Source organism: Eptesicus fuscus, chromosome 20 (genome assembly GCF_027574615.1).
Source record: "Eptesicus fuscus isolate TK198812 chromosome 20, DD_ASM_mEF_20220401, whole genome shotgun sequence".
Taxonomy (NCBI): domain Eukaryota; kingdom Metazoa; phylum Chordata; class Mammalia; order Chiroptera; family Vespertilionidae; genus Eptesicus; species Eptesicus fuscus.
The window spans coordinates 36993817-37004371 of record NC_072492.1 but is presented as its reverse complement, the minus strand read 5'-3'; the positions used below and the strand labels follow the sequence as shown (position 1 = coordinate 37004371).

The 10555-nt window shown below is 56.4% G+C and overlaps 1 protein-coding gene across 5 annotated transcripts; it reads left to right on the top strand.

The window, feature by feature from the left end:
• Positions 1 to 2877: 2877 nt before the first annotated feature.
• ATXN7L3 (ataxin 7 like 3) lies at positions 2878 to 10537 on the top strand. 5 transcript variants are annotated; one of them, XM_028157120.2, is made up of 13 exons: positions 2878 to 3233; positions 4575 to 4685; positions 4982 to 5114; positions 5278 to 5449; positions 5637 to 5734; positions 5872 to 5942; positions 6223 to 6289; positions 6442 to 6527; positions 6823 to 6891; positions 7163 to 7206; positions 7466 to 7537; positions 7631 to 7788; positions 7883 to 10537. In XM_028157120.2, the coding sequence occupies exons 2-13, from the start codon at positions 4635 to 4637 to the stop codon at positions 8029 to 8031; spliced, it is 1170 nt and encodes a 389-aa protein (XP_028012921.1). In that variant the 5' UTR covers positions 2878 to 3233; positions 4575 to 4634; the 3' UTR covers positions 8032 to 10537. The 5 variants fall into 5 exon arrangements, with proteins under 5 accessions (XP_028012921.1, XP_028012930.1, XP_008147496.1 ...); XM_028157129.2 differs by having other exon boundaries at positions 2880 to 3233; positions 5920 to 5942; positions 6244 to 6289; XM_008149274.3 differs by having other exon boundaries at positions 2882 to 3233; positions 5920 to 5942; positions 6244 to 6289; positions 6499 to 6527.
• The last annotated feature ends 18 nt before the right edge of the window (positions 10538 to 10555 follow it).

Genomic DNA, 10555 nt, shown 5'->3' with positions numbered 1-10555 from the left:
CCACACCAGCTGGGCAGGACTCCATTTAAAAAATCACTCCCTCCAGGGAAGCCTCCAAAAAAAAAATCTCCATGCCGTTTGTTTCTTCAGCAACCTGGATGCCATCGCACTCAATTTTATTTCTTCCACATCAGGCTTTTGCTAGGCTGTAAATTCCATTAGGACAAGTATGTCTCTCTTTAACCCAGGGCCTTACCCAGAGCCTCAGCCAGTGCAGTCCTTAGTGTTTATTGACTGGTGCTAACTGTGGAGACTGGGCGTGTGCCCAAAGAGGTCACCACCACAGAGCAGCCCAGGCCAAGAGCTGCATGAATAGTACAACCCAGCTGTAAAGGAATTTGGTCTGAGGATGGCCACAGGTGGGTAAGTGATGAAGGATTTAGGCAAATGGAGGAGACAGGGAGGCTTCCTGGGTATGTGTAGATTCCTTAGGGCAGGATATACTAGGCATTTTTAGAGAAGGAGCCACATCACTGGAGTGGATTCACGCTGTGGAGGTCCCTGAAGGCCTGGCCTCACTCCTTTACTCTGCACCCAAGTTCAACCACCTCTGAGAGTCTCCACCAGCTGATTTCATAGCACGTCCAACAGATCCAAAAATGAACTTTGTCATTCTTCTGTATCCTCACGTCTCCTCCTCAGAGTTAACTCATCTTGGTTAAAGGTGTTTTCAGCTTCTCTCCCCTCTTTACCCCAACACCTCAATCGATAATAAAAACCTACTGCTTCTAAGGTTGTATCTGGACTCCACATTCCTGAGTGATCTACTTGAAATGCAAGTCTGTTCAAAGGATTCCCCTTGAAGACGCCTCATGGTCTATAGCGTTCAAGCTCACAGACTCCTCAGCACACCCTTAGTCCTGTGTGACCTGACCTCACCTCCTGCTGCTTCCCCACCAATTCCTATGTTCCAGTTCTCCAGATGGAGCCATACTTCTGAAGCTTGCCTTACCTTGACCTGGTTCATTTCCTACTACAAGCAGCCTTTCCCGACGGACCATCTCTCCTACATCACTTGATCCCTCATCCTGGCCACCTGTTTCCTATGTATATCTCTCTTGTTTTTATCACGTGGTTTGGCGATTATTTTCCTACAAGTCTGTCTAACACTACAAATTGTGACTTGGGGGATTATAATTGTTATATTTCTTTATATATATATTTCTTTATTGATTTCAGAGAGGAAGGGAGAGAGACAGATAGAAACATCAATGATGAGAGGGAACCATTGATCGACTGCCTCCCGCACGACCCCCACTGGGGATTGAGCCCACAACCCAGGCATGTGCTCTTGGCCGGAATCGAACCTGGGACCTTTCAGTCCGCAGGCTGACGCTCTATCCACTGAGCCAAGCCGGCTAGGGCTAATTGTTATATTTCATGTTTGCATCCCAGCACGGATAAGAATTCTCACAGAGCTCCATAAGAATAACAGTTAAGATTTACCAGGCACTTACACTGAGCTAACTTGTCACTGCACTGGTGTGTCAATCCTCACAACTTAAATCCAGTGACAAGAGAGGAAACTGAGGCAACACAGTCCATTTGCCTAAGCTCATTTGTCAAACCCACAGATTTAAATTCAGATCTGATTTCTCAAAAAAAAAAAAATTCAGATCTGATTTCTGGTCTTAACCACTTAGTACAGTCTTCTCTAATAAGTGTTTGCTAAAAATTAAAGAGCCAATGATGGTCCCAAAGTCTATGATTTAAGTCTTTCCTCGTTTAATCTTATCTTCTGAGGGGAGAGGGTTGTCATACACCCGTTCCAGGTCTCCAGGCTCGGAGAGTAACCGAGATGGAAGCGCCGGTCTAAAAACCTACTGCGGCTCGGAGGCTGGGAAAGGCCAGAAGGTAAAGGGGGAGCAGGCGGATACGGGCACACCCAGGAGACCAGCACTGGATCGGGGGGAGGGTCTGGCCGGTGCCAGGCAGTCTACGAGGTGGGGGGGTGGGGTCCAGCGTGGGTTCCGGAAGCAGGAAAAGCGAGCAGGTGTGGGATCTATATTAGGATGAGGGCGGGGAGGACGCTCTGCTCAGAACCGCAAAGATCGGCCCCCGCCCTCACTGGAGGACCCTCATTTCAGGTGTTTGTCGGTCCGCAGGCCTGGAGGAAGCCGAGATACATCCAGAAACAGGGGGAACGGAGGTTCAGACGAGCCCCTTCAGCTCCACGGCTTCGCTTGCCCTGAGGGGCTAATTGCGCCCCACTTTAACTCTGGCCTCTTCACAGAAGTGGCTGCACGTTTAAGCGTCAATGCCAGGTTTGGGGGCGCGAGCCAGGAGCCCCGAGGGAAGGGCGGGGGAGCCCGGGCCGGAAGGCGTCCCAGGCTCGGCTGGGAGCCGGCGCTCTCTTTAGACGCCACCCGCTGCCCCCGCCCCGGAGCCGGCCGGGACGGCACAAAGTTCCGCCCCCAACGCACCGCGCACCTCACCTTGAACGCCGCCCCACTCACCGCCAACCTATTGGGCCGGCCCGGCCGAGGCGAGACGACGATTGGCCGAGGTGACTCCAGAAGGCCCCGCCCCCAGCCCCGCCCCCGTCCCCATCCGCCGGTACTTTGGCCGGCGGCGTGGCGCCCCTCCTCCCCGCTCGGTCTCCGCCCCCTGGAGCAAATGCTGCCGAGCTGCGGCCGCGGGGCAGATGCACGCGCTCGGGCCCTAGTAGCAGGCGCGAGCCATCGCTGGGCGCGCGAAAGCGAAAGAAGGAAGAGGAAGGGAGGGCGGGGGCGGGGTGTTAAGGAGGGGCGGGAGGAGGAAGAGGAGGAGGTTGGAGCGCGCTCGCGCTTGGCCTCGAGCCCGCGCGGAGGGAGGGGGAGAGGGGCGCGCGCGCGCACGCTCGCGCTCTCGCCTGCTCCATCCATCCATCCTCCGGTCGCGGCACGCGCGCGCGCTCTGGGCTCGCGCCGCACCCCCCGCCCGGGAGAGGCGGGCTGGAGTGGGGGGCGGGGGGAGGGGCGCGCGGACGGCGCGCGGACTGCGCGCGGGCGGGGTGAGGTGAGGAGGAGGAGGAGGCGGCGACGGGACGAGAAGGGAGGGGAAGGGGCCATGGCCGCCCGGTGAGGCGGCGAGGCGGGGGGGCGGCCCGACCCTCCGGCCCCGGGCCCTGGGCCCCGGGGAGAGGCGAGGACGGACCGACGGACATGGGGCTCCGGAGCAGCCGCCGCCGCCGCCGTCGCCGGAGGACGCGGCCCTGAGAGGCCGCCGGGCCCCGGCGCGGCCCCCCGGGCGGGGTAAGTACGGGACGGAGACGGACGGGGGAGGGGCCTGCGGGAGGCGGGGGGCGGGGTCCGAGGCGGGGCTTGGGCCCCCTCCCCCCCAGGTCTGGGTCAGCGCCCCTTCCCCTCCCCCCGGGCCGACGCGGAAACGCCCGGCTTCCCCCGGCTTCCCGGCCCGGCCGGGGGCCCCTGCTCTCCCCCTGTCTGGGTCCCCCTTGGGCGGGGCGGGGCAGGGCCGGCCGGGGAGGGGGCGCGGGGCCTTTGTTAGGAAGCCAGGCCCCAGCCCCCGGGACAATAGAGACACCCTCCCGGACTCCTCTTCCCGGCCGGCCGGGGCTGTCGGCGGGTGGGAAAGGAGAGGGGCCGGGAGGCGTCCCACTCTGTCCACTCTCTGAGGGTCGGTCTGTCCCGGACCGGCGCCGGCCCTCCGGCGGCTCGGCTCTCCTCCCCCAGTCGGTATGATGCAGCAGCAGTGCCGCAGGGACGGGGGACGAGCCGAGGCCCGGCCCCCTACCCTCCCAAGTGCCCCTGGCTCATTTGTCAGTCCCCACCCCGCTCTAGGCCGGCTGCTCCTTAAACTCGTACCCACCGTTCCGAGGGGCCCCGGACTGTGGGCGCTGTTTCTGAAGCCTTTGGTGGGGATTCCTGGACTTTGGGGCTCTTGGAGAGACTTCCGGGCAGATCCTGAGGGAGGGAGGGTGGTTATCTAAAAGAAGAACAGGTAAGGGGAGTGCCCACTCCTGGCATGTCATCCCACCGGGCTCTACCCCCTCTTGCTCATGGTGACTAGAAATGCCCCTTTAGCTCTAGGTTTCTGTGGACTTTGCTTCCCTCCTACAGTGGAAGGCTTGTTTCAAGGGAAGTCATTGGGGTGAAGGTTGTAGGGTCTTAGGGCCATTCCTACTTCTGGTAGCAGTACCCCCCCAAGTGGACATCCTGGCTGAAAGCAGAGGTGACTCTTAAGGAGAGCCTGGGGAAAGGGGGGGGGGTGTATTTAGGAGTCTGTGCAGTTCTTTGCCACACCCTATGGGGCCTTAGAGTTCCTTCTCCTCCCCCTGCTGCATTGCACCATGGGTATCAAAGAGGGTTTTGAGTTTTGGGGACCTGGGGTGAGCTGCTGCCTCCTATAGACCCAGACTCTGATTAGCAGTAGAGCCAGGGCCTGAGTTAAGGCCTGGGAAGGCCGTCTTTGGGTTTCAGGCCTTGAAGGACCATCCAGACTTAGTGAGCCTAGGCCTTAGGGGGGGTATATCCTGATGCCAGGATTAAGCTCTGGGCATCGAGGTATGGAGGGGAGGTGGCAATGTTCAGAGGTGCCTTGGACTCATACCAACACCCCCACTCCCATGTGTGCAGCCGTGTTGCCGCCCGCTGTGCTATGAGCAGTCAGAGCGCCGTCTCCACAAGAGTTTACAAATGAAAATGGAGGAAATGTCTTTGTCTGGCCTGGATAACAGCAAACTAGAGGTGAGGGCTCCCCCACGTGTGCCTCTAGTTCTTTCTCTTGATATCTCTACGTTGTTATATCTGACATCCAAACCAAAGAGGAATTTGGGTAGTCAGCCTTGTTCCTTAAATGGAGTAGGGCCAGCTGAAAAGGCCCAAGGATTCAGAAGAAAGAAGGCGAAGTCAAGATGGGAGAAATGGCAAAGAAAGCATTATTTTTGGCCAGGCCCATTTGGCAAGAGATTTGGTTGGTGAGAGTTGCTTCAGTCCACGGGGCTGTGACTCTCGTGACTGTGGATGCTCTCCCCTACACCCAGGCCATCGCTCAGGAGATATACGCTGACCTGGTCGAGGATTCTTGTTTGGGATTCTGCTTTGAGGTACACCGGGCTGTCAAGTGTGGCTACTTCTTCCTGGACGACACGGATCCTGATAGCATGAAGGATTTTGGTGAGCTTCAGGGTTGAAGAGAGCAGTCCTGGTAGTGCTTGGAGGTTCCTCTGGAAATCACATCACACGTAGAGCCTGGAGCTCCTGTGAGCTTAGGCAGGGAGTTGGAAGAGGCCATGGGTGGGAATGCCCACCCTGATCGCCACGCCTCTCCTGTCCCCAGAGATCGTGGACCAGCCGGGGTTGGACATCTTTGGACAGGTTTTCAACCAGTGGAAGAGCAAGGAGTGTGTTTGCCCCAATTGCAGTCGCAGCATTGCCGCTTCCCGCTTTGCTCCCCATCTGGAGAAGTGCCTAGGAATGGGTCGGAACAGCAGTCGAATCGCCAACCGCCGGTGAGGGCTTCTCCTCCTGGTGAAACCAGAGCTGCTCATCATTTGCAGCTTATAACATGGTGTAGTCCCTTGGGGGCATTTGTAGGGTACAGAGGGTGGGTGGGTCATGCTTGGCCCCAGATGCTCCACTATATGGGGGTAAGAGAGAGGTGGCAGCCTTGGCCTTTCTCTTTCCTACCTTTGTCAGGATTGCCAATAGCAACAGCATGAACAAGTCTGAGAGTGACCAAGAGGATAATGATGACATCAATGACAACGACTGGTCCTATGGCTCAGAGAAAAAAGGTGTTTGGGCATCTGGGGAAACTTGGAGGGCATTGGGGGTAAGGTGGGCCAGAGGGAATTGGGTAACAAAACTACATTTTGTTATCTTGAATGAGGGCAGAGAATGTAGTTTTGTACTTTTCTTTCGGTGCCCTTAGATTGGGAACTTAAAGTGACCCTGCCCTTTATCCTTTTGTCCTACACAGCCAAGAAGAGAAAATCAGACAAGGTGAGAGCCGGGGCAAGCATGAGGGAAATTTGGGCAAAGGACAGATACCCTCCCCTTTGGGCAGGGAGTCCTCGGGTGTCTTGACTCAAGTCTGAGGTCATTGGGTACCTCTGGGTTCTGGGATGAGGGTGTCTGTGGTGGGCAGGAGGGCAGCAGAGGCTTTGGGAGGATGGGGGTGGAAATGGGTAGAAAGAGTAGAAATTTGAGGATGTTTCTTTGTCAAATCTTTTTTCCTTCCCTGGGTTCTCGGCTCCCCCTTATCGTTACCCTTTCCCCAAAGCTATGGTATCTCCCATTCCAGAACCCCAATTCCCCTCGAAGATCCAAGTCTTTAAAACACAAAAATGGTAAGTGGGGCTGTGATAACTTTAGTGATTCTAGCTGTGTTTTCTGGGATTCATTGCTGGAGGGTGGGAGGTGGGAGGCTTGGGGGACAGGGGTCTCGAGGGAGGGCCTGTGATCCTTCTGTCACCCCCACTTCCTCTCTGGTTATTTTCAGGGTTCTCTGTCTGTACCTCTGCATCAAACACCCTTCCCCTTCTTTTTTCTTCTTCAGGGGAACTTAGCAATTCGGATCCTTTTAAGGTGAGTGAGTGGGGGCTGCCCCTCTTAGGTTCCCTCTCATTTTCCTTGTTGTGGGTTGGGTGGGATTTAGACAAGTGGGGATCAGAATGCTGACAGCCAGAAGCACTCAATGGGGTATTTAGATCTTGCATATTTATGTTCTTTCTGGGCCCCAGCCCCTCACCATGTGCAGGTGGGATGGAAAGAATCATTGAAAAACTGCTGGGAAGTCTTAGAGGGACTGGGCTGCACCCCATCCCCACCCTCTTTTCTTTGGCTGCTGCTTCTCTAACCTGTACCTCTGGTTCTCCCCCAGTATAACAGCTCAGCTGGGATCAGCTACGAGACCTTGGGACCGGAGGAGCTGCGTAGCCTGCTCACCACGGTGAGGAACCAGGAAAGGGGAGACCTTTGGGAGTGGGCTGAAGCCACAGGCAGTGGTCAAGGCCCGGGAGAAAGCTGGTGACATAGCAATCAGGGCCATATAGTTCTTCTCTGGAGTTAGGTTTCCTGGCCAATGGTGTCTGGGGCCGTCTGCTCTGGACACCTTGGGGCCATTTCTGCATGTGTCATCTAGCATTTATACAGAAGGAAACATCTAGTGTCTAGAGTAGGTTCTCCTCCATCCCTCCTTTCAGCTTATATTCCTCTTCCAGCAATGTGGGGTGATTTCTGAACACACCAAGAAGATGTGCACAAGGTGAGCTCAGAACCTAGAAAGGGGGCCAGGGGCCCTCCTGCACTCACCCTGGGCATGGGTTGGGAGTACCCCTGGACTTGAGCAAAGGGACTCCCACCCTTCTCCTCCCCTCCTCTAATGATCAGGCCTTAGGCCACAATCTGGGGGCTCTCTGTTCATCCCTTCCCTATTGTCCATCCCTCCCACCTCTGCTGAGGGGAGGGGCTTCACCTTAGAGCCTTCCTGCCTTGTTGGGGTCTGATCGTTCTCTCCCCACCAGGTCCCTGCGCTGCCCCCAGCATACGGATGAGCAGCGGCGAGCCGTGCGGATTTACTTCCTTGGACCCTCCGCGTAAGTGACCCTCCAAGAGGGGTTGTGGGTTTTGAAAAGTCAGGATGATAATTGGTATCTGTAAAGCTCTTCTCTGGCCCATCCCCTTTCCAGTGTCCTTCCAGAGGTCGAGAGTTCCCTGGATAATGACAGCTTTGACATGACTGACAGCCAGGCCCTGATCAGCCGGCTTCAGTGGGATGGCTCCTCCGATCTCTCACCCTCTGATTCAGGCTCCTCCAAGACGAGTGAGAATCAGGGATGGGGTCTAGGTAGGTGATCCAGCTGGGTCCAAAGCAAAGGAGTGGGGGCATCTTGTGTTCTGCCACAACCTTGCCCTCATTCCTTGTGCCTCTTTCTCTTCAGGTACCAACAGCTCTGAGTCACGGAAAACCAAGAAAAAGAAATCCCATCTGAGCCTGGTAGGGACTGCCTCCGGCCTGGGCTCTAACAAGAAGAAAAAGCCAAAGCCACCGGCACCCCCAACGCCCAGCATCTACGATGACATCAACTGACTTGGGTGCAAGGGATAGCCTTTGGCTAAGCAGAGCCCTCTCTCCCGACCCCCACCCAGGTGGCATAGCCTGGCAAATGGACGGCTGTTGGGGGTCTGGGCTTGGGAAGCTTGGTGGGCCCGGCAGGCAGAGGATCCAATTATGCGCCCCTGGGGGGTGTCAGGATCCTCTGCGAGGAGTACGACCCCTCGGCATGCAGGACTCAGACCTGGACATACTATGCCTTGGACATAAGTTTGGTGGGGAGGCGGTTTTCATATTTATTCTGTGAGTTACTGGATGTCCAGCTAGGCCAGGGGCCTGACCTGGGCACTCTGCCAGGGCACTGCCTGCCCCCCAACCCAGGAACTGGACTAAGCCCTGCCGAGGAGCATTGTGGCTACCTGGGAGGCTGTGGGTTAGAAGCTGAGCCTGGAGGGGGCCTCCCCCAGCTGCCCTCAGCAATGTGAATGGGTCCGGTGCTTGGAGCTGAGGGGCAGGGCTGGGCATGTCCTGTCTGTGTGCAGAATCCTATCAAATGCCCCAAATCCCAGGGGTAGGCAGGCACAGTGAGCTGTCTGCTGAGGTAGGCGTCCAGAACTGCCGCTGCCTTCCCTGCCCCTCACAGGGGCAGCCCTTTCCCCTCAGTCCCCATGGGCCTCCTCAGCAGCAGGAGCTGTCCTTTTGTTGTTGGGTGCCAGGAAAGGGCCTCCAGCCTCTACAGCTTCAAAGACTGGGCCAGGGGAGGGAGGAAGAGGGAGTTGTGTATCAAAATGACTCCCCCTACCTTTTCTCCCTGATCCAGGGCTGGTGAGGAGTGGGGCCCCAAGGTGAGAGGGAACGGTGCTGCTTTATTTGAAATGTTTTCTTACCTCATTCCCTGCCCCAGGAAGGGGCTCAGCCTCACCCTCCTGGGGTGGCCCCATGTTCCTCCTGCCTACCCTGCCCCATTGGCCTTCCAGGGCAGCCCATGTTCCCAACTGCTGCTTGCTACCCCCTCTTCCACCTTGACCAGCTTCAGTTCCTCTCGATGCTCCTGCCTCCAAAGCCTGCCCTGTTTCCCCTTCCTTAGCCGCTTTTAAGTTATTTATTCTGTACTTGTGGTTTGGGGCTCTGAGGAAAATCCTGATCTTTACCTCTTCCCCTTTGCTAGGAGTGGGGTGGGAAGAGGGTAGTCTCTGTGCTCTGGGGTATCAGTAGAGGGGAAGGGATATCATGTCTAGGCATTGCCCTTCTGTGGACTGTCATGCCAGTGTGCCCACCTGCCTGGTCTACATCCTAAAGAGATGTGCAATCCCACCTCCATGCGGGCACCATCACTCCCAGGAGCTGAGTTGGAGGAATGCAGACTGGGCTGGGAGCAGAGCTGACTGACACAGGTGGAGTTGACCCTAAGCCAAGTTCTCTGGCATTTGCTGGATGTGTCCCCTGCCCTCCTCCCAGGAGGAGTTATCCCACATTGGGTAGTAGTACCCAGGACTTGTTGGACTGATTTGGGTTAGGGATCCTAGAGGGTTAAGGGAGCAACATAGATGGGGTTGTAGTACCCTGTCTGGAACCCCAACCTCCCCCTGGGATGGTTCTACTTGTGGCTGATGCCTGGTTGCAAATTTGTTTTTAACCCAAGAATTGTGATTATTTTTCAAGAAGCCAAACAAATTTTGTCAGGAGTTAGAATAAATTATGGGGCCTGGGCTCCTCTGTTCTTGACACCCTACCCCACACCCCATTTCCCGCCCCCAGTCTTCTCCCTCTGAGGGGAAGCCAGAGGTAAAGGAGGATCTCAGCCAGCCTCCAGCCTGCTTCCAAATGATGGCCTGGAAGTAGGTTGAAGGTGAAGGGAGGAAGGCCAGGGGCCATTCTCCCTTCTGAGAGGCAGCTGCAGTTCAGGCCCTAATATACCCTTTCCCCTCTGGCCTCTCCCATTCTCCCCTTCTGGTTGGAGGAGAGAGAAGTGGGAAGTAGTTTGGGAACGGGTTTGTCCACATCCACTTCCCTTTTGTTCCTCAGGCCACCTCAGGGCAGAGCCCCCTGCCCAAGCTGGGTAAGAGATGGGCTTGGTCCAACTGGGACCCTGAGAACAAATCCCTACCCTGTCCTTCCCAGGAGAGTATGCCCCCCTACCATGTAGTTGAACAGGGGCTAAGAGCTCCCCAGTCCCCTCCCTCTAACAGCAGGCTGTGTGGGTTTCAATTCCCATCCTTCCCACCCTGGCTAGGTGTCGTCCACCCTGTATCCTATCATGTGTCTGAGTGTGTGTGGGGGGTTCTGTACTAATTTCCATGGCCGGTGGCTTTTCCTTCCATGCATCACTCCCCCCCGCATGCCCAGGGGCCACCCGCCTGGCATTACCGCATGCTGGGGTCATTGGGGGAGGGGGGTGGGGGCTCACGCTGTCCTGTGGTCTTGAGATTTTTATTTTTGCATATGTAATCCATCTTGTACAGGTAGCTAACTTTGTAAACGCTGTGTATTTCCCCTGCCCCTCATGGCTGCTGGTGTAAATAAACTGCATCTCCCGTTGGTAGCTGGGCCTACCCACCCT

Excerpts from the sequence above, each read along its gene's own strand:
- ATXN7L3 (XM_028157120.2), top strand. The coding sequence starts at position 4,635 with ATGAAAATGGAGGAAATGTCTTTGTCTGGCCTGGATAACAGCAAACTA. Across the intron at positions 5,735-5,871 it reads CTATGGCTCAGAGAAAAAAG|ATTGGGAACTTAAAGTGACC; the intron begins GTGTTTGGGCAT and ends CGGTGCCCTTAG. Across the intron at positions 5,943-6,222 it reads AGAAGAGAAAATCAGACAAG|CTATGGTATCTCCCATTCCA; the intron begins GTGAGAGCCGGG and ends CTTTCCCCAAAG.